General features: G+C 35.0%; 2 protein-coding genes across 2 annotated transcripts in view; one reads left to right on the top strand and one right to left on the bottom strand.

Moving 5' to 3' along the window:
* Positions 1–1401: 1401 nt before the first annotated feature.
* Positions 1402–20345, bottom strand: rhoab (ras homolog gene family, member Ab). Its single transcript, XM_028452212.1, has 5 exons — positions 20210–20345; positions 10887–11042; positions 8483–8603; positions 6285–6415; positions 1402–4253 (listed from the first exon to the last, which is right to left on the bottom strand). The coding sequence occupies exons 2-5, from the start codon at positions 11040–11042 to the stop codon at positions 4080–4082; spliced, it is 582 nt and encodes a 193-aa protein (XP_028308013.1). The 5' UTR covers positions 20210–20345; the 3' UTR covers positions 1402–4079.
* Positions 19108–23966, top strand: part of LOC114466622 (uncharacterized) — a 12743-nt gene continuing 7884 nt past the window's right edge. Inside the window, exons 1-2 of the mRNA XM_028452210.1 lie at positions 19108–19297; positions 19444–19945. Coding sequence (XP_028308011.1) covers positions 19206–19297; positions 19444–19945 — 594 coding nt within the window. The 5' untranslated portion in view covers positions 19108–19205. The remainder of the gene's footprint in view (positions 19298–19443; positions 19946–23966) is intronic.

Below are 23966 nucleotides of genomic sequence, written 5' to 3'. Positions count from 1 at the left end.
AATTTCAATTTTAATTTTGACTTTAATCTCCTAATTTAAATTTTAATCTCGACATTACAACTTTAATCTCAACATTTCGGCTTCCTTCTCAACATTTTGGCTTTAATCTCGAAACTTGAACTTTGATCTCAACATTTCAATGTTAATCTCAAAACTTCAACTGTAATCTCGACGTTATTCTTGATTTGGCCAAAAATATTTTCTCCAGTTGGTTTCCGTAGACGACAGTAAAACAAATCCTTGAGAATAATTTGATTATAATTGAATAATCATCCCACGCTTCCTTTTTCTCATCCACCAGTAAAAACTCACTGGAACCAGTTTGTCCCCCCCCCCCCCATGGTTTCCAGCATCGTTCTCATTGTCCTCCTGTTGTGTGAAACTGTTTGGTTTCTGACTTTCATTTTGCTGCTACATCATGTTTATTATACTGTATTACAGGAGTGTTAAACTCTTTAGTTCAGGGGCCAATTACAGACCAGTTTGACCTCAAATGGGCCACAGATGTTAGGTTAGAAAAAGAGTAATTTCAACATTAATGTTCCCGAGTTTGAACTTCCAGGTATAAATGACATATAAAGTACATACAACACTGATAATATCAAAGCATTAGGTAACCTTAGACTTAAATTCACTTACATTTCCTTGATTTTATGAACAGTTGTTTAATTTAGTAGAAAAATAAAAATAGATTTATTGTTTTATCAATTTGATCTTTAAAAATGAGTGTGTGATACAAGCATATCCTGTTATTCAAAGTGTCATGTGGTGTGATTATCTATGACTGCTGTTTTTATTATTTTAATTACAATTACAATTCAAATTCATTTTACGCCCTATTTTAGTTATATTATAGCCCTGTATAAGACTTATAAGTATTTCTATTTTTTATTTCTATTATTTCAACATATGTTAGTCCACGTATCAAACTCAAGGCCCAGGGGCCAAATCTGACCCTTTGGAGCATCCAATTCGGCCCGCGGCACAAAGTAAAAATGACGTAGAAAACATGAATCATTGTGAAAATAAAACTCAACAATATTTACAGGTGCTCAGTTTTCCCGGTGCTTTTATAAAAGTTGGTCATAAAATCTAAGACATTTAAAAGTGAAGACCCTGTTGGGGCTGATATCTGTCACTTACTGCTTGTACATTGTCGGTTTGTTACATATTTAGTGTTTTATGTATATGTAGAAGTGCAAACTATGGCACAATAATGTTGAAATTACTCATTTTCCAATTCAAAGGTTTTTTAGAAAACAGAAAAAAACAATAAAACAATGAATTTGGACATTTTTTGGATCGATATGATAATCGCGAGGTGAAATATTGTGACGTATGTTTCTTACACCCTCGCACTTATTGAAAGAGTTCATCTGAAAACACAACACAGACAAGATATTGTTGTTATAGAAAGTAATTTATTACACAAACCAAAGCTAGTTTACAAATACAGTTTCCAGTTCTGTGTGTGTGTGTGTGAACAAACAAACCCATATTTCATATTTACATTTTTCATTCAGCTTGGTTGTCCTGTTCCTTTGCAACCCCTCCCCCACAAAAAGACCAGGATTTTAAAAATAACATTAACAACTAAAATATATCTAATAAAATGTATTTGCACATTAAAGTAGTCTGAAGTATTTTTTTTCTTTTTGTCTTTTCAGTTGCTTTGGTTTAAAAAAAACAACCTAAAAACAAATAGACTTGTAAGTCCTAGCCATGTTTGTGGACAGGCAGCCGTGAGGGCACCTTTCTCCTGACTGGGGGAGGATTGACAGGTTGTTACAACCAATTGTAAAAAAAAAAACTGTGGTTACACAAAGAAGAAGAAAAGGAAGCAACACAGAAGTCATTATTGTCTAGTTTTCATCTCTTATTTCTTTAAATACTGACAGACGATAGGTTTAGAGCCTGTTTTTAAACATCAGGTACAGGGTCCCCCTGCAGGACAGAGAACAGGAAGCTCCAGGACAAACACGGTCACAATAGGGAGAAAAAAAAACCCACTTTATTTTAACAACAGGACTTGTTTTTGGAATGCTAAATAATATTAAACATTGATTTTTCTCCATAATGTGGCCCTGACTGCACCAGTAGGTCCAGAGACGTGGATGGCATGATGGATGACGGGTTGGATGGGATGATGGATGACGGGTTGGATGGGATGATGGATGACGGGTTGGATGGGATGATGGATGACGGGTTGGATGGGATGATGGATGACGGGTTGGATGGGATGATGGATGACGGGTTGGATGGGATGATGGATGACAGGATGTATCCAGGGTTGGGGTCGTATTTAATTTGACAATGAATTAAAATTGTGACATAATCATAATTGAATTCAGATAATTGACTTTGTAAATGACAATTTTTATAGAATGTCCACGCCAATTACAATTACAATGTAATTTAGTGAAAACTATGGAGAACCATGTTACAGCTCTCTGTCTACACATACATAGTTAATTATTAAAATATATTTCATATTACGTTTTCTGACTACCTGTCATTTCTCTTGAGTAATTGATAACTAAATTGTAATTGATAACTTAGGGGAAAATAATTGTAATTGGGGAAAAATTGCTGGTTACTATCATAATTGAGAACAATTATAATTATGTCAATTGTAATTAATTACCATTACAATTATAATTGACCCCAACCCTGGCATTCAGTATAGGCTATCTACGAACTTAAGTAATTGAGAACTTAATTGTAATTACATTGAAGGGGGTTGAGTAATAATTGAAGATGGAATTGTAACTGATAATTGTAATTGATCTCAACCCTGGCTGTATCTCAGACACCATTTATCTCCTCTCACAAACAAGCTCTGATTAGGGCTGGGCGATATATTGAGATTCAAAATATATCAAGTTTTCTATTTTGGTGACGTAGAAAATTACAACCTGGCCTTTATTGTTACATCTTATTTTGTTTAAAAACACTAATTTTAGGAGTTTTCACTACTTAGATGATCACATTCTAACCCAGACCATCTAAACACGCCACACTACAGAACTCACTCACACGTGCTGTCCCTTAGAGGAGAAAAAGACTAAAGTGGAACATATTGTGCAGCTGTTTGTTAATAAATGTGTGTGTGAATTGTCTTTCTGGTCACACTTTATTTTAATTAATATCATTGAGATTTATATCATTTATCGCCATTTTAAGAAAAAAATACTGAGGTGAGTTTTGGTTCACATCGTCCAGCCCTAGCTCTGATTATTAAATGGCTCCATGGATAAAAAAAAACAAAACAAAAACACACAGAAGATTGATTCCCAAATAAAGGAAAGGATAGCACGTGTGTGTGTGTGTGTGCGCGCATGTGTGTGTGTTCACAATCCTTTGGTCTTTCCTGGACCTGGATGGAGCAGAAAGCAGCAGGAGGCGGGGCCACAGTTCTCTGCAAACTAATGATTCATGTGATGATGATGATGATGATCGCTGCTTAGAGGGCGTGTGACGCTAACGTGTTAGCATGTTAGCATCCATGATGAAACCAGGCGACTGTCCTGGATTATCTCAGCGATGTTTGTCTCTAAGCAGCAGATCAGAGGTGGAGGGAGTGGCCTCTGACGGGCCCCTAACCTCATCTTTATTACCAAACACGTTCCCAGTGGCAGGATTGGGTGAAAAAGCAGCGTTTTGAAGAGCTTGCACGTGATTGGTCGGCTCTCAGGGCTGGTTCTTGTCCTCAGCCTTAAATCCAGGTCCAGGACCTACACGTAATGGTCCAGTGCTTCCCATTGGCCCCGCCCACCTGTCCATTGGCTCCACCCACCTGTCCACTGTGGTGACTTATTGACATGGACGTCTGTTTTACTGGTGTCCACTGTAGACTTGTATCAGTCTGTGTGGATTGGGTCTCCTAGCCCCGCCCCCAGTCAGCCCCGCCCCCCTGTCGTCGTCAAAGCGTCCCACATTAAAACCTGGGATAAATTCAGTCCTACAAACAGCCAGTTTACAGCGGTAGTCCTTACTTCCCCCCCGTCCCTCCCGAGCCCCCCACCCCTGGGTGTAGCCCCGCCCCCGGTGAGTACAGTCCGTGTGTGTGTGTGCCCGTTTTACAGCAACACACATTTATTGCTCTTCTTCCCGCGGCGGGCCTGCAGCGCCGCCCTGGTGGCCATCTCAAACACCTCCCGTACGCCGTCCTTGGTCTTAGCGGAACATTCCATGTAGCCAAACGCTGTGATACGACTCGCCATGTCACGCCCCTCCTCCGCCTTCACCGGCTCCTGGTGGGGTCACAACAACATGGAAGATTCAGGAGAGATTCAGTTTGAAACCTGAGCTACGGTGGCCTGCAGGTGTTTGACATTCACGAATACAAAACGATCAAAAGCATCACAACAACATATGTTTAAAGACTTTAACCGTTAAGGTCAAAATGATTATTCTCTAAATTCTGATTTAGTTCAGTTGAGGAAGTGAATCTGAATTTTGAGAAATGCACATCATTTAATCTTGCTTCAAATTTTAGAATTGAGTTAAAGTTTCAAATTGAAAGCAAATAAATTCAGTTTCAAAAATACTAAATTAAAATTTAAATTCTAAAAGGCCTTATTCACCGTGTTTCAACATTATTTTCATAAACAAAGAATCTAAACTTTTCATATTTTTATTGTAACATTAGCATTAAATAATGTCACCATTTACCATAATAGCTAGGATTAGCCACATGTTATAATGCTCAAGTGATTCTAAAAGCTAAATATAAGATTATATGACGCCAGTTCATTTTCTATCACATGTTGAGACCCGTACAAAACTATATTTGTCTTAGCTAAACAGTTTAGTTATTAATTATTTAGATAACTGTCTGTAGAAACACAGCTAACATAAGAGCTAACATAAGAGCTAACATAAGAGCTAACATAAGAGCTAACATAAGAGCTAACATAAGAGCTAACATAAGAGCTAACATCCGTTGTAGTGATGCTTCCGTTCGTTTTGTAGCTTTTCCATTAGCGAACGGTCTGACACCTACTGGCCACCGTACTGAACCATCTGAGACTGGAACTGATAACCTGAGATATATTTCACACACATTCTGTCTAATCCTTAGGTTCCAAAAGTGGGGTACAAGTACCCCCAGAGGTACGCAAATTGTCATAGGGGGTACTAATCTTAATGCTAGACTAATGCTAATTATTAAATTAATGCTAATGATCTGGCTAATGCTAATATTAATGCTAGGCTAATGGTAATGCTAAGCTCATGCTAGCTAATGGTAATCCTAGGCCAATGCTAATGATGGCAAATGCTAATGCTAGGCTAATGCTAATGATAGCTAATACGATCTAATGTTAATGGAAATGCTGGGTTAATGCTCAAGATAGGCTAATGCTAGTGGTAATGCTAGGCTAATGCTAATGATGGCAAATGCTAATGTCAATGCTAGGCTAACGCAAGCTAATGTTAAAGGGTAATGCTCGGCTAATACTAATGATAGGCTAATGTTAACGGTAATGCTACACTCATGCTAAGGATAGACTAATGCTAACTGTAATGCTAAACTAATATTAATGATAGGCCAATGTTAATGGTAATGCTAGGCTAATGCTAAGGATAGGCTAATGCTAAGTAATATTAATGATAGGCCAATGTTAACGGTAATGCTAGGCTAATGCTAAGGATAAGCTAATGCTAATGGTAATGCAAGGCTAATACTAATGATAGGCTAATGTTAACGGTAATGCTAGACTAATGCTAAGGATAGGCTAATGCTAACGGTGATGCTAGACTAATGCTAAGGATAGGCTAATGCTAAGCTAATATTAATGATAGGCCAATGTTAACGGTAATGCTAGGCTAATGTTAATGGTAATGCTAAGCTAATATTAATGATAGGCCAATGTTAACGGTAATACTAGGCAAATGCTAAAGATAGGCTAATGCTAATGGTAATGCTAGGCTAATGCAATGTTCAACACACTTGCATTTTCTTCAGGTAATGCTAATATTCTAGTAACTCAACAGGATAGGTCAAATTCAGGGATAATTTTACTGTAGGGCTACATTGTACATGACATTACATCATAGTGTTTGCAGGAGTGGGGTGGGGTGGGGGGTACATGGCTAAAGGTCTGAAGGGGTACGGGACAGTGAAAGGTTTGGGAACCACTGATTTAATTCACATTCATTTCTATGAATCTAGTTTTTAAAAGTAACGACAAGCAGACTTTAGTTTGTTTATGCAGTTCAAACTGAGCATTAATCTCAGATTTATTAAAGTCTTTATTAATCATTTATGACTCTCACAGTACCTGCTTCATCTTGGCCAGCTCCCGGCGCGTGTGCTCATCGTTACGCAGATCTTTCTTATTTCCTACCAGGATGATGGGAACGTTGGGACAGAAGTGTTTGACCTCAGGCGTCCACTTTTCTGGAATATTTTCTGTTATAATCAAAGATCAGAGAAAAAAGAAAACCCTCAGTGATCACATCCTTAGATTTAGCTCCATGTCTGCTGCTTTATTTATGATCAGATTTAATATTCTGATCCCATTATTGTAGAAAGCCTTCACAACATTAATATTCCTCCAGCACAACTTCACACCTGCACAATTATTACAGCTCATTTTAAACGGCTACACTGCATGTGTGCCTCTGGGTACATTTTTCAGTAAATATTTATTCAAACTAACACAAACAGCTAGGATGATTATTCCAAAAATAACCTGCTCTTATCATAATGTAGAATCCAACGCTCCCTAAAGGATTTTTACCGTGAATAACGACGACACAAAGGAGTCTTTATAAAATCCCCAAATGACCCTTTGGTTTTATTACAATTCAGACTTTTATTTTATCCCATTTAACTCACTCCTGATAGTTTTATTTTCTGCTACTTTTATCATTTTAAATTATGAGAAACCATTTCAACACGACCAGGAAACCATAACCACCATTATATATTTATAGCACAAGCATGACACTTTTTAATTTAGTGCAGGGGTTTTCAATTGTGGGGTCACCTTAAATGTCTAGTAATAATTATAACAATAATAATAATAGTTAATAAAAAAACATTATAAAAATAAAAATAAATACATATTACATTTTATTTTGTTTATTTTTAAATATTTTACACAATTAAAAAAACTCAATACTATCATAATGACTTAATATCACAAAAATAGACATACAGGAAGAGGCAAAAAGATTAAAAAAGCTTAAATATTATTATTATTTTCATATGAAAACAACACACACAATCTCAAACAACTGTATATATGGTAAATATGTATATATCTGTATTCTTTATATTATTTTTTACTATTTTTATATATATTTATCCTCTATTGTCGTATTGTTTATTTGATCTCCTTCATTGCACTATTTTCCAGGTGTTTTTGGGGTATTCTGTGTGTTTCCTTCTGTTGTCTTTGGTTCTTGCACTTTATCTGAGCTATAATATTATTACATTTCCCCATTGCATCAATAAATCTACTCTACTATATACTCTCACTTTCTCAAATATAAATCTAGGTAAAACAAAAACACAGTCATCAACATCCCCCACCAGATTGGTCGTCATTATAACTCACAACCTTTTCCTAAATGTCATAAATCTAAGAACTTAGATGTATACAGATGAAAATATTATCACATTAGAATATAAAAATACTTGCACACTTCTCATTTTGAAACCGTGCAGCCACACACTGAATGTGGTTCTCCTATGTTAAACAGTTTCTGATAAAAGCTGTCTCCTTTAACTCGGATGGATGGAGCTCAAACCTATAACCCTCTTCCACACTTTGTGGCGGGGAATAAAAAATGCAGTATAAAACAATCTGAGGCAGCGCTTATTGTTACTTTGTGCTATGACTGTTTACTCTCAATTTGCAACACACGATAACAAACATGATCAAAAAACTAATTTGAAACAAAACAGAAAAAAGTCTCTGGGTTTGTGATATAACAAGTTCTGATGAACTACGGCCAGGGCCGCAGAACGTCTCCGTGCCGAATAGCACGTACCACGTTCCCGACAATTCAGTCAAATGACTTGGTTCCACCGAGTAAATAAAGGTCTCAGAGAGGCTCTAGACATCCACTCATAGAATAGCCATGTCAAATTACAGACCGATTCAACAAGCATTAACAGAGGAGTCCCTGGCACCCCCATGTACAGGGTGATAGACCCCATTTATATAATGGTATGTGTCAATGATTCAGTCCCACCAACCGTCGTAATATTTGACTCGCAAAAAAATAAGAAATCAACAAAAAGAAGAAGAAGAAAAAGAAGAAGAAGAAGGTGAGGGCATTTTGAGTCTGGTAGCATGGCCTAAGAAATGAGGTCACGACAAGAGTTATCAGTTCCTAGAGTTATTAAAACAGAACCATACATGACCTTCAGGACCCAGAAATAAGTGGTGAAGCAAACGGAAAGATAAAGTAAGTGTGAAGAGAAGGTGGTGCTGTGTGTGTGTGTGTGTGTGTGTGTGTGTCTTACCCAGGCTGTCAGGGCTGTCTATGGAGAAGCACATGAGGATGACGTCAGTGTCTGGATAGGACAGAGGCCTCAGCCTGTCGTAGTCCTCCTGACCTGCTGTGTCCCACAGAGCCAGCTCCACCTACAGGAAGCAGAACCATGGAGGTCAGGAAGTCAGACTTTATCATTTATTATCACATACACACTGGGGCAGCAACAGACTGAATGAATGCTGATCATCAGAAGCAAAGCAACTGTTTATTTAATAAATATTGATTTTATTATTACCATCATTGTCATTGATATGATCATATAATACAGTGGTTCTCAAACTTTTCTGGGTGCTTTGAACAAAGGTGAACTTTTAAGCCCCACCTAAGCCCACTGCCCTGACAAATAACACTTTCAAATGTGTTGAACTAACAGGGAACCAGTAACATCATGTTTCATAATAAATCAAAAACTAAATTTAACTAATTACCTGAAATAAAAAATAAATGTAAAAGTCCAGAAGTAAAAAATACAGGAATCCGTGACAAAAAGCGTATTAATTTTTCAGTCAACTATTGAAAATTTGTCTGTTTCATTTTTGAATTTTGTTCCCGGTTGCATATTTAATGCTTTTTTAATTTCTATTACATTTTTAGGTTCTCGTTATTACTTTCTTTGTGTGTAGGCGTTTTGTTTAGTGTTAATAATCTTTATTGTTAATGAAAAAAAGATAATTTTAATAGAAAATAAAGACTCCCACCCAAACCCAAAAAGACTTTTATCATCATGGTTTGTGCTACTTCAACAGTCATTGATTACTTGCTAACTTCAGCCACCACAGCGTGTCAGCGCACTGAGCTCTTTAACTTTTCCTGATTATTTAGAGCAACTAAAAGAAGCACAAGTTGTAATTTTCTGAAAAAGCTGTTAAATGATCTATAAATCAGGCTGAATGCTTCACTACAATATAAAACAATGGGATGTTTACAGGCAGTGGGGCCGTGTGACATCATCAATCACGTGATTTCAAGATGGAGGAACACAGGCTCTAAAACTGTAAAGTAGTCTAGTTTTTAAATGTTAATAAAATGAATATGGTGCAAAATAATGTGTTTTGTCAGATGATGATAATGGTAGGCTAATGCTAATGATAGGCTAATGCTAGGCTAATGCTAACATTAATGTTAGGCTAATGCTAGCTAATGTTAACTGCAATGCTAGGCTAATACTCATGATAAGCTAATGCTAAGGATAGGCTAATACAAACGGTAATGCTAGGCTAATGCTAATGCAGTGTTCAACGATGCAGGCCAGCACCTGCATCCTCACTTGCATTTTCTTCAGGAAATGTAAATAATTTAGTTATATATGATTCCTCAACAGGATAGGTAAAATTCAGAGATCATTTTCATTGTACATGACAATACAATATTATGTTTTTTAAGTGTGCAGGGGTAGGGGATACATGGTTTCAGGTTTAAGGTGTGAACCACTGCTTTAATTGAATCACTTACAGTTTGTGTCACTATTGATCAAGATACACTAGATACAACATGGACATTTACCAGCTAAGGAAGACTCAACGTCTCAGACTATCTTTCAAACTAAAATAAGGTCAGATGTTCTGGTTGTTTTAGAAGCAGAGAAATGAGAATCCATATAAAGTCTGTACAGATGGAAGTGACCTTTGAAACCAATTGACCTTGAGTAATACTTCTAAATGAGAAAGCTCAGGAGAAAAAGGGCAGCGTATGTAGACTGAGTGACAGTTTTAGCAACACTTGTTCACAAGGGCCTTAAGGCAGAATTAAGGGCAGAGCATAGAGAGGTTTTCAGCACACGGATAAAAAAAAAGCTTCTAGTGCTGAGACGTGAAGGAAAATATGAAATTTAGACACATACATAGTTAACAATTATTAGAATATGTTTCAAATTAACTTTTCCCACTACCGGACAATTCTCTTCAGGATCATTTTACCATTTAAAAATGATATGTAGTGACAGAAAAAAACCCACACCAAAAATATTAATACCAATATTTTCATCGATTAGGAAGTCTAACAAGATAACCAAGAGATGAAAAACACATGAGATGATAGATAATATTTATTAGTGTATTTTACGGCTGATTTAAGACACCCGTCGTCATAAGAGATGCAAACAGAAAGCTAACACAAGAGAAAGGATACGTTTTATGGGCTTATTTATTAAAGCCTCAGCAATTGTGATTCATTTAATTTGAATTTTAGCATTTGAGAATGTAATTGTCGTAAATGCCGGCCACTGTATTGATAAATGAGTTGTAATTGAACATGGACAATTGAAAATGTAATTGTCATTGAAAAATGTAATTGACCCCAACCCTGGTTCTAAATTTTGTTTGGGTGTCACTCCAGCGTTACTATGTGGAAATGTGAGTAAATCAGCGTCTCACCTGTTTACTGTCGACCTCGATGTCTGCCACGTAGTTCTCAAACACGGTGGGGACGTAGACCTCAGGAAACTGGTCCTTACTGAAGACGATCAGAAGACACGTCTTTCCACAAGCTCCGTCTCCCACAATCACCAGCTTTTTACGTAGGGCAGCCATCTTTGGTGGGAAACAAGGAGACAGAACAAAAACAATGGATAAAGAGGCAGAAACTACAAACCCAGAGGCAGATTATTAGATAAAACCATCCTGGCTCAAAGGTAAACATACATATGTCAGTAAAAAAAAATAGTGTTGCCTATGATATCACCACGTGCACATTGTAACAGGAAGTTCCTGTCGCCATCAGAGAAGAGTAAGTAAGTAAGTAATATTTATTTATATAGCACCTTTTACAGACAGAAGTCACAAAGTGCTTCACAATACATACAGTGCATACAATACAATACAAATTGCAGTTACAGTCACAAGAATATGATATGAAACTCTTTGAAAAACAGAAGACTGACCTTGACCTTAAATATGACCTTGAGTGAAGGTCAAGGTCACACAATGAAAGAAAATGGTACCAGTCTGAGCACTGTATCTCAATTTGTGACAAAGTTGGAGAAAAAATTTGTCGTGCTGAGAACGTTGAGGTCTCACTTTGTTCACTTTTCTGAGGAGGTCTTGACCTTAAATATGATACGATAAATATTCATAGAGATATAGAAAATCTTTCGTAATGAAATTTATGAAACAAATGTTGCTACAAAACAAACAGATGTTAGGTTGATATATTTGTTAACGTTATTTGTTATTAATATGACAAATAAATGTGGTAAATTGGAACATTTTGAGATTTTAATATTTACAATTTATTATCACACAAAAGTACCGAAAATTAGTACCGTTGAGTACCGATACCGATTCACAGGTGCCGAGTATCGGTTCAAATGTGAAATGTACCCATTCCATGAGAATGAAGCATTGTTGGACCATATTTATAGAGCTGCTTGAATCACTTCTACTTGTAGAAAATTACATTAAATAATTATGTAATATGGCATGGCGTCAAAAACCCAAATAAAGTGCATTTCCTTCATTTACCAACAACAACCACCACCTTGTAGTTCAAACACAATGTAGCAATTTCCTTCCATACATTAACAGGAAATGTGCTCAGAAAGCTTGAGTTGTTGGGTGTGTGGACTGAATATATGGAACAAATACGTTATTCATCTCAGATCTCACACACACGCCATTTTCCAGGGCTTTCAGTGCGAGACACCACATGCACTGACTCTGTACCACTACCTACAGCCTAGAGACAAGGACAGTAGCAGGACCATGAACCTCTACTTCCTTCCTCCATGACCTAAGCAGCAGTGTTAGTCATTTCAGATGGAAGAAAAAATAATTATGCCATACATTCAATAAGATGATAAAATAAGTCAATTATGACATAATTATATTTATAATCGTAACTGAAAAAACTGTTGCTGTTGTAATCATAATTTATTTTCAACTGAGTTCAGATAATTGACTTTTAAATTGTAATTGGCTTGAAAATTCTATAAAAAATGTTGATTACAATTTAATTAAACACAAAACTGGGGAACCATGTTACAGTTCTATGTGTTTCTCAGAGGGATGTCCCGATACAACTTTGTCACTTCCGATACGATGCCAATATTGCAGCCTCGAGTATTGGCCGATACTGATGTCGATACGATATCGGCACAAATCATACATACTTTTATGACTTATGTTGTGGTGTGGAATGTTAGAAAAGGCTTGATCAAGTGATGTTACTCAAACAGAGAACAATAGTCAACAATTCAAGTTTACTTCAGTTATTTTTTACTGTCAGTATATGGTGGGAACAACTAAGGGCGGGGACAAAAACAACAAAAACTTATCTGAGCGCTTATATCGAAGATTTTAGATGCAGTCCAATAAAATCAGATATTCGTTTTCTGGCTGATATCAGATCGATATCCGATAGTTACACATATGTAGTTAATAATTATTAAAATATGTTTCATATGAAGTTTACCGACTACCTGTTAGTTCTCTTGAGGATCATTTTACTATTTAAATATATATATATATATATATATATATATATATATATATATATATATAAATCTAGGGGTATGCAGAGAGAAAAAAGCTCAGACGCCCACACCAAAAATATTAATAACATTACTTTCATTGATTAGGAAGTCGAACAAGGTAACCAATGGACAAGAAACAAATTATGTGATAGAAAATATGATTTACTGTATTTTACAGCTGATTTAAATCAAGGCATACCATGTCAAAACTGACCCATTATCATTAGAAATGGAAACAAAATGTTAACACAAGAGGAAAATTAAGTTTTATGGGTGTATTTAATAAAGGCTCAGTAGTTGTAGTAATTGAACTTAAGTAATTGTAAGCAACTTTCAGGGGAAAAGAATAATTGGAATTTTAATTGTAATTGGAAAAAATGCTGGTAAATGTAATCGTAATTGAACATGGATAATTGAAGATGTATTTGTAACTGAAAAATGTAATTGACCCAAACCCTGATGATGTACCACTGAATGAATGAAGCTACTTGCTAACAGCTTAATGTCTCAAAAAAAGGGTATCTGCATAATCTAAGAATTAAATTAACGATGCTTGGATTGTCTGCTTAGAAGTGGTTTTAAAACCTTGTACTATTGGTCATTATATCTCCATTATTGCCTGTCAACTTGCTGCGTTTACACCTGAAAGGGTAACAATAGCCTTCTCACTCTCATTCTCAATAAATTATTTATTTTCTTGTGTCGTTCCTTATTCAGTTCTGCTGTAAATGGAATAAAGCAATGTGAGATAATGCAAGGGTCCTTTAAACACGTAAAGTAGGACAGCAGTGTCCAGACACTATTCTTTTATCACCAGGAAAAAGAAAGGAAAAAAGGGGGTCAGCGCTAGCCTGGAGCTGGGACGTCAGGAGGTCAATGCTAGAATTATTTGACCATTGAGGAAAAACTGGTACATGTGTTCTCCTTTAAACAAATAACACAATGGTTTCCATCTGCAAAATAATGAAATCTACTTAACACGCAGCAGAGGTGGCGATAAAGGAAATATTTGCAAACCGCAGAGTCACAATGGCAAAAATAGACAAAACAAAAATATAATGTACAAAGGGCAGCATGAGAAATAGATGCAAATATGAAGATTGGACTGGAACTATGGTAACTACAAAACTACAGAACTATGGTAACTACGAAACTACAGAACTATGGTAGCTACGAAACTACAGAACTATGGTAGCTACGAAACTACAGAACTATGGTAACTACGAAACTATGAAAACTACAGAACTATGAAAACTACAGAACTATGAAAACTACAGAACTATGATAACTATGAAAACCACAGAACAATGGTAACTATGTAACTATAAAAACTACGGAACTGCGGTAACTAGTAACTATGAAACTATTGAACTATGGTAACTATGGTAACTATGGAACTACGGTAACTAAGGTAACTAGGGCACAATCAGAATCAAAACTGCGGCGCCATTATGTTTAGATGAAAAGTGGGAAAACAGGAGGAAAGGCGAGGGGGAAAAAGGCAGGTCCTACACTGACTTCCCTTTGGGGAGCACCGTGTAGAACTAGGAAAAAACTATGGTAAATATGAAACTATGGTAAATATGGTAACAATTGAACTATGGTAACTTGCATTGTCTCTATCTAATAAACCAATTAAATTTAGCTCAATTATTTTGCTTTCTGACACATCATTAGCTGCTGGCTAGCTAAGTTCTTCATGGATGGGTCATTGCGACCAACTGGCTTTTTTGTGTGGGGTGAGATGGTAATTGAGGAATAAGTTAAAGATGCAACGAAATTCCGGCCACCAAAAATTTTCGTCCGAAAACAGAAAAAGCACTTTTGTAATTTTCTACATAAGTCTTTATACGTGCGGCTCAAGGTCTTATAAATCTACCACTAATATAACCGTTGGGCCACCATATGGCGGTGTGGCCTAATGGTTAAGGAGGCAGGTTTGTAATCAAGGGGTAGCCAGTTCAAATCCAACCTCGACCATCACTGTGGGATGTTGAGCAAGTCATAACAATGCACAGTTCATATTCATAGCCATTCTCTATATTATTATTATTTTCTTACTGATTCTGTTTTTTTTTTTTTTTTTTTCATCCACCAAGTCACATTCATTGTATTGTTAAAAACTCTACTTGGCAATAAAACTTTTCTGAAAAACACTTTCCTTTTTTGTTTTCTGTAGCTTTTTGACACAGATTGGAAATATGTTGATTGGTTATGAAATATGTTGTTACTTGTTCCCCATTAGTTCATTACATTTGAAAATGTAACATTTGTCAGGAATGTGTGAGGAGCAATGGGAGTGGGTGGGATTTAAAATTCACCTTTGTTCAAAGTGAGAAAGACTTAAAACAGTTTGAGAACTAATGTTGTGTATGTACCTGCACATATATATGACAATAAAGGCCGATTATTAATAACTCCACACTGATGTTTACACACACACAGAGAGATACATATTTACTGTAACTATCTGTAAATAGACTCACAACGGCTGTAAACGTAGAGGTAAGACTTAAGGCGTTTTATTAAAAACTTGGATATAGTCATTTTTATTGTATTCATTTCAACAGTTGTTCAAATATTAGGCACACTAAATACTGCAATATTATTATTATTATATCATGCTCTGCAGTCAAGTAGACATCACCAACAAGCTTAGCATATATATATATATATATACTGTAATATCAGGTCTCTGTGCCTCTGTGTATGTGAATCTATCCAGGGAAAGTCATTTTACACACATTGTGAATAATGGAACATTTTAAAGCATAACAGATCCAAACACTGCTCTCATGTGTGCACACAGTGCAGGGCCAGGGCTGTTATTATTATTCTTGCTCAGTCTTGCAAGTGAACTTCAAAAAATGTGTTTCATACCCTCTTTCAAACAGCTGCAACAAAACATCCATATACAGCAGCAAGATGCCCAAAGTGCATATAGAAACGTTTTAGGTGTGTTAAAAACTATTCCTTTCAGTTTTATCTGATTGGTTGGACTAACAGCTGATAGGAGGTGTGGTTACGTTGACGTTGAAATTACAGGAAACTTTTACAAAAACAAGCTTTTGAATATCGTGTTGTTTTTAATGAGATGACTTTACAACTGTTATTACAGAACTTTTACCAGCGTTCACTGCAGCAGCAGCAGCAGCACATACAGCGTTAGCTTGTTAGCGTTAGCTCTACAGAAGCTCATGATAACCATCATGTTAAAAAGAAAAGTATCAGGTTTAATCGCTGCTCATTTAACATTAAAATATGTTGGTTGCACTTAATCTTTTGATATTAATATTGTATTATTTTAATGTTGAAAAAACAAACCTAAAAATGTGTTTTTATTGAAAATGAGAGAACAGTTAACATCCAGTTAATTTACACTGAAGTGTTGGTTGAACTTTTATCAGGGGTGTCAAACTTATTTTACTTCAGGGGCCAAATAAGGACCAGTTTGACCCTAAGTGGGCCACAGATTTTAGGTGGAAAAAAGAGCATTTATATTGCTCTCCCACATATAACTGATATATACATGATAAAGTATGTGAGTATATCAGTCCCTGCAGAAACTTTACTTAAATTTCGTTGAAGAATTTGAGGAAAATTTGCCAGATTTTAGGAAAACTTAAGAGTTCTTCAACAATTTGAGATTAAAAATGACTTCCATCATGTGATATAAGAACTGGAAAACGGAGATCTGCTAATGTTGTGGATTTTAATTGATTTATTTTTAGAGAGGCTGAGAATCTACAACTGAATTAGTTGGTCAGTTACAAAATGCAAGCGGGCCAAATTTGATACTCTAAACGGCCAGATTTGGCCCCCGGGTCTTGAGTTTGACACTTGTGCCTTAAAAGATACATTAGGAATCTATGAAACCTCATCTGTACTGTCTTATTTTGGCTTTAAAGTCACTGAATGGTTCTAAATAAACCAATATCTTCCATGAATCAAAAAAGCAACAACAAATCGTGATTTGAATCGAGTCATTGCAAAAACGAATCATTAGATCCCTAGTGAAGATATAGTAAAATATTTCAATTCACAATTATTGAAATATAATTCAATAATTATATTATTGAATTATATTTCACCACACAGCTGGTAATTTCCCCTGAACTGAAACCATTGAATCCAATAACTCAATTCTAGCAACTCTTGTTCTTTTCTCCATATTGTAAGTTAAACCCATTGTCTTTGTTCTATTACAGTGTAATACACACTGGGAGCATTAATTCCTCTTTAATTCAGAATAAAAGTTAAATTATCTTTAAACTGACCTTGTAAACACTTCATTCCTAACGCAAATTTAATTCTGAATTCATCTTAAATCAGAATTAGATGGCTGGTTTATTCCGATTTCAATTCCAAATGAATAATTCCTTTATCATGTAAACACTTAATTCTGCTTTAAAATAATTCCAGTCATCCTGCGCATGTACGAATTGCCATGATGACGCGCTGGTGACGACACAATCCAAGATGGCCGCCCGAACTGGAAGCAAAACTATTTATCTTAAAAGACATGGATATATGGAAAGAGTGGATGAACTGAAACATAAACATGCGGACATTCACACGGACTTATTACCCACACAGACATCGGTAAACATATCTGGCTTTATCGTACGGTGATACTAAAACCTTCTACTACATTCACAGGCTGTAATATCACCAAGTTGATCATTGTACCTGTTGTTGTTAGAGCTACTATCTTTACCAGAAAGCAAATATTTATTCCTGGTTATTGTTTTCTGGAGGTTTACCAGGATTTATTTACTGGTGATTCATTCCCATCTCTCTTCTGCTACTCAGAGCAAACTGAAACTCTGCGTTATTGTCGAGCTGCTGCTTCAAAATAAAGGTGAAAACACTTCTCATGTGTGGTCTTCTATGTTTTAGCTGAAAATTAATAGTGATCAATCAATGTGTTTTTTTTTTCCTGATAGATGTGATACACGTTCTCCTCCTGTCCAATCAGAACCCTTCCCAACCCCTACACTGAAAGCGGAATTAAATAAAATTTCCATGTAAATCTTAATTTGTAGTTAGTTTCCAGGTAAACACGAAGCAGTACACTTTAATTCAGAAGGATTTAATCCAGAATAACTCATTCCAAATGAAAAAACATCATGTAACCGTGGCCAATATGTGAACATTTCACTAAACAAACCCGTTAACTAGTGCAGTTCATTTAACTTGAACATAAATCAGAGAATGGTCGTCCACATTTTTGTGGTTGTAGTTAATAACCGCTTTAACGCCGACAGAATGAAAAGGCTGCAATGAAAGGACACGCACGCACACCTGGAGTCACTGCAGAGGAATACGTAACGTTATCCTGATAAACAGCAGGAGTTTAATCATTATGAAGAAAAGAATTTCACTTTTTTACATACATTTAAAATATGCTAATCCTCCAGGTTGTGACATATTTAATTGAAAGAATGTAATAAGAAGATGCATCATTTAAAAAAAAAAAAAAAAAACACACTAATAAAATGAATAAATACATATTTGGTTGATAACAGTAGAGCAAATTTTAGATGATAAAAAATAACATTAAAAATTAGAAATAACTTGCAATAAATTAAATAAATATATTTAATACAAGAGAAAACTGTTGTTTGAAATGATGTTATATTGTTATTTATCACCTAATAAGTAAGAAAGTAAACAACAAACACACAACAATGCTAAAAACAGTGAGATTAAATAGCTTGTTTACATCATCGTCTGTTTTTAAAAGCTTTTTCATAGACTAGGGAGTAGTAGAGCTGGGCGATATATCGAGATTCTGTTGTTTTTAAATGTACTTTCTGCCTTGAAAAACATCAACCTGCCAGGGACGAGAAATGGAAACTAGTCTGTGCATCGTTCTTTATGACAAATATATAAATAAATAAAATATCGCCATTTTGAGAAAACATATTGAGATATGAGTTTTGGTGTGTGTGTGTGTGTGTGTGTGTGTGTGTGTGTGTGTGTGTGTGTGTGTGTGTGTGTGTGTGTGTGTGTGTGTGTGTGTGTGTGTGTGTGTGTGTGTGTGTGTCCCCTCCAGTGTGAGGCTCACAATGTTGTTTTAAATCACTGGGTGGGAACATGGAGTCATCACAACAGATGGACAGTGTGTCCGCAGTGGGAGAACTGGGTGGGTGTAGAACTGGGTGGGTGTGGGTGGTCCACATCCACAATTAAATCCCACAACACAGCAGACCTGTTAGTGATGAAGCTGAGTCAGGATGAAGATATGGAAATAAAACCTGAAGATACTGAAGCTGATGTTAGACTGACTAACAGCTGTGTTACAGACCTGATCCTACAGACAGATCTGATCCTGATCCTACAAACAGACCTGATCCAACAGACAAACCTGATCCTGATCCTACAGACAGATCTGATCCTGATCCTACAGACAAACCTGATCCTGATCCTACAGACCTGATCCTGATCCTACAGTCAGACCTGATCCTACAGACAGACCTGATCCTGATCCTACAGACAGACCTGATCCTGATCCTACAGACAGACCTGATCCTGATCCTACAGACAGACCTGATCCTGATCCTACAGACAGACCTGATCCTGATCCTACAGACAGACCTGATCCTGATCCTACAGTCAGATCTGATCCTACAGACAGATCTGATCCTACAGACAAACCTGATCCTGATCCTACAGACAGACCTGATCCTGATCCTACAGACAGACCTGATCCTGATCCTACAGTCAGATCTGATCCTGATCCTACAGTCAGATCTGATCCTACAGACAGATCTGATCCTACAGACAGATCTGATCCTACAGACAAACCTGATCCTGATCCTACAGTCAGATCTGATCCTACAGACAAACCTGATCCTGATCCTACAGTCAGATCTGATCCTACAGACAAACCTGATCCTGATCCTACAGGTCCAGGAAAATCGCCTCATTGTTTGGTTCCAGCTCACCAATCCAGACCAGGTAGTATGTACTAGAGTTAGCTTTGACACACTTTACCAACAGGTCTAACCAACATAGTCCACTTCCAGGACCCCTGGGGAGGTTTACCTGTTCTCCGTCTGTTCTACATCTACAGGACAGACGGAGGACAGACAGCACTAAGCTAACTCTGCTAGCCCGGCCTCGAAACTTTGGAAGAAAAACACTTCTCTCGGTCTGAAAACCTGGTACAACAGCAGCAAAGCAGCGCGACCAGACCGTAAAGAGAACAGAAAAGTAGTTTACCTTGAATTAAAAGCACCAAACGGGTGTTTTTCAGGTGTTTTCTCCGGTTAAAGTGGCTCACCGCTTCCTCTGGTTTCAACCTGACAATGAATCAGTTGACGGGAGCGCGCATCGCCGGGACCTGCGCTTCTTTCTGAGGGGGAGGGGGAGCGGGCACGAGCACGGAGAGCCACGCCTGCGCGAGCACGGTGCGCGTGGTGCGCGTCATTACTCAGCTTAACGTGTTCATTGTTAAATAACAGACAACTCATATATACAGACACATATTAACAGACGGATTTATCTGTTCATTGTGACTGAAATAATAACAATAAGTTTCCCTTTAAATACTATTTAATTACTATATAAATACTATTTAATTACTATTTAAATACTATTCAATTACTATTTAAATACTATTCAATGACTATTTAAATACTATTTAATTACTATTTAAATACTATTTAATTACTATTTAAATACTATTCAATTACTATTTAAATACTATTCAATGACTATTTAAATACTATTTAATTACTATTTAAATAATATTCAATGACTATTTAAATACTATTTAATTACTATTTAAATACTATTTAATTACTATTTAAATACTATTCAATTACTATTTAAATACTATTCAATGACTATTTAAATACTATTTAATTACTATTTAAATACTATTCAATTACTATTTAAATACTATTCAATGACTATTTAAATACTATTTAATTACTATTTAAATACTATTCAATTACTATTTAAATACTATTTAATTACTATTTAAATACTATTCAATTACTATTTAAATACTATTCAATGACTATTTAAATACTATTTAATTACTATTTAAATACTATTCAATTACTATTTAAATACTATTCAATGACTATTTAAATACTATTTAATTACTATTTAAATACTATTCAATTACTATTTAAATACTATTCAATGACTATTTAAATACTATTTAATTACTATTTAAATAATATTCAATGACTATTTAAATACTATTTAATTACTATTTAAATACTATTTAATTACTATTTAAATACTATTCAATGACTATTTAAATACTATTTAATTACTATTTAAATAATATTCAATGACTATTTAAATACTATTTAATTACTATTTAAATACTATTTAATTACTATTTAAATACTATTCAATTACTATTTAAATACTATTTAATTACTATTTAAATACTATTCAATGACTATTTAAATACTATTTAATTATTATTTAAATAATATTCAATGACTATTTAAATACTATTTAATTACTATTTAAATACTATTTAATTACTATTTAAATACTATTTAATTACTATTTAAATACTATTTAATTACTATTTAAATACTATTAAATTACTATTTAAATACTAAAGGACCCTTAAGTCTGTTTGAATATTTCTGTAATAACTTAAAATCATCGCAGGTCTCTGTTAATAATAAAGTCTGGTCTTACTGCGACATCTGGTGGACATTAGGAGTATCACAGGGTCCCGCTTCAATTCAACATTACTTCTCAAAGTGTGGGGCGCGGCCTCCTGGTGGGGAATGAAGGTATGACAGGTGGGGAGTGACAAAACAGGATGAAATTATAATTTTATGCCAATCTTCTTAAATGCCTTTCTTTATTATTATTATTATTATTATTATTATTATTATTATTATTATTATTATTTATTTTGTGCAATCACATACCTATCAAATATTCCTATACCTTCATACATTCAAAAATATATACACTATTTGATGTTAATAAATAAAATAAATTATATCGTATGAAAAAATATGTAACCTATGTTTAATTAGACCTACACATACTTATCAACATACATATTTCATATCTGATTATTAGCATGCCTGAAAAGGGGTAGGAAGAAGTAAAATGTAACTGTAGGAACTAAAATGTAACATTAACTTAACAAATGTATTGTATTTTTGTGTTTTATAAAGCTTTTTCTGAAGCTTTTTCTGTCACAGATTTCAAACAATTTTTCTTTATTTCTCGTATTTTTGGAACCGCTGCACTTTTACAATATGTGATTAATTTAATTTAGTTTTTGACTTATTATGAAATATGACATTACTTGTTCCCTGTCAGTTCAATACATTTGAAAATGTGTTTTTTTGTCAGGATGATTTGGGGGGTAATGAATGCAGGTGGGGCTTAAAAGTTACCCTACGTTGAAAGTGGGAAACACCTAAAAAAAAGTTTGAAAACAATGTAAATCTGTAGCCACAGTTTAATCTCATGTAGTTACGGGCTCTAGTTTTAACTTTGTCACCTGTACACTGCGATATTAGACTTTACCAAGGTGTATATACAACATTCAGGTTAGATATCTGGACATGAAATAGGGCTGGGCGATATATCGAGATTCAAGATGTATCAGGTTTTCTATTTATATTTATATATATATATATATTTTATGCCTTATTTTGTATTAAAATACTCATTCTATAGCTTTTGCTACTTCTCAGAACAGCATAAACAGTGTTCTAATCCAGACCTTCATCTAAACAAGCCACACTACAGAACTCACTCACACGTGCTGTCCCTTAGAGCAGTGCTTCCCAACCTTTCTTGTCTTGTGTACCCCTTTTTGTCATACCATGAGAACCCCCTCACTCATACGTGTTCATGATTCTCCAAAAGTAGAACATAACACAGCTGAATAGTCAACACAGGTCATTTTATTTCATCTTCTTAAAATGAACAATTAATATTCAGACTTATTTAACTCAAATTATACATAAAAACATGTTGCCTTCAAGGCAATAGAAATTATAAATATAAGAAATAATATTATAGGAAATGTTTGTATTATTAATACTAATATATTATGATTATATTGTTATGAAAGAAAAAAAATAAAGTTGAAACTAAAAATGAAAATAAGTAATATAAATAAATACAAAACAAATAATTAACCTGTCTGTGTTATGAATAAGTTTTAAAAGGAGCTTTTTTGAATACGTCTCCTTTACATTTTAAAAACAAGTCACATGTAACGTTTTATTGACGGACTTGTGAAATGACTGAGAATATTTTGGAAATAAATTCTTCATTTTTCCACGTACCCCAGGTTGAGAAACACTGCTTTAGAGGAGAAAAAACCAAAAGTGGCACATATTGTGCAGCTGTTTAATAAATGTGTCTGACTTTATTTAAAATTAAAAATATCTAGAACTAACATCTCTAAGGATTAGAGATTTAATTTATCTACAGCTCAGCAAAATATAAATATTTCTCCTCTTTACAAAGCTTAGTATTTATAGTTTGTGTTCCAACCCTAGAGTTTAGATCTACAAAAACATGCAATACCAGACTTTTTAAAATCTTTTTTTTATTATTATTATTTCATACAGAAAGGAACAAACTGAAAACCACTGAACAAAGAAAGCAAACTGTCAGAGTGAACAGGATCTGCTGAACCTAAAGTAGTCAGTGTTCATCAATAATGGCACAGAGCAAAGTAGCTCATCAATACGTCCTAAACATGGACATCTTTAGAAGTTATTTCTTTGTTTGGCAAAAAAAAAAAAAAACGTTAATAAATCAAAGTAAAGAGTGCATGGAAAGTATCTTTACACCAAAGTCGACCTTAAAGTGACACCTGCAGTGAAAGGTTATGAGAAAACAAAGGGAACGAAAGGCTTTGTGAGTGACTCATTAATCATTGAATCTAATAAATAAGTCAAACATTAAACAACAACAATGTATCAATGCAGAAAAAGACTTAAAAAAGCATTTCATTCTGATGGTT

This window comes from Gouania willdenowi, chromosome 7 (genome assembly GCF_900634775.1).
Source record: "Gouania willdenowi chromosome 7, fGouWil2.1, whole genome shotgun sequence".
NCBI lineage: Eukaryota > Metazoa > Chordata > Actinopteri > Blenniiformes > Gobiesocidae > Gouania > Gouania willdenowi.
The sequence above is the reverse complement of the archived record's forward strand: the minus strand, read 5'-3'. Positions and strand labels throughout refer to the sequence as shown.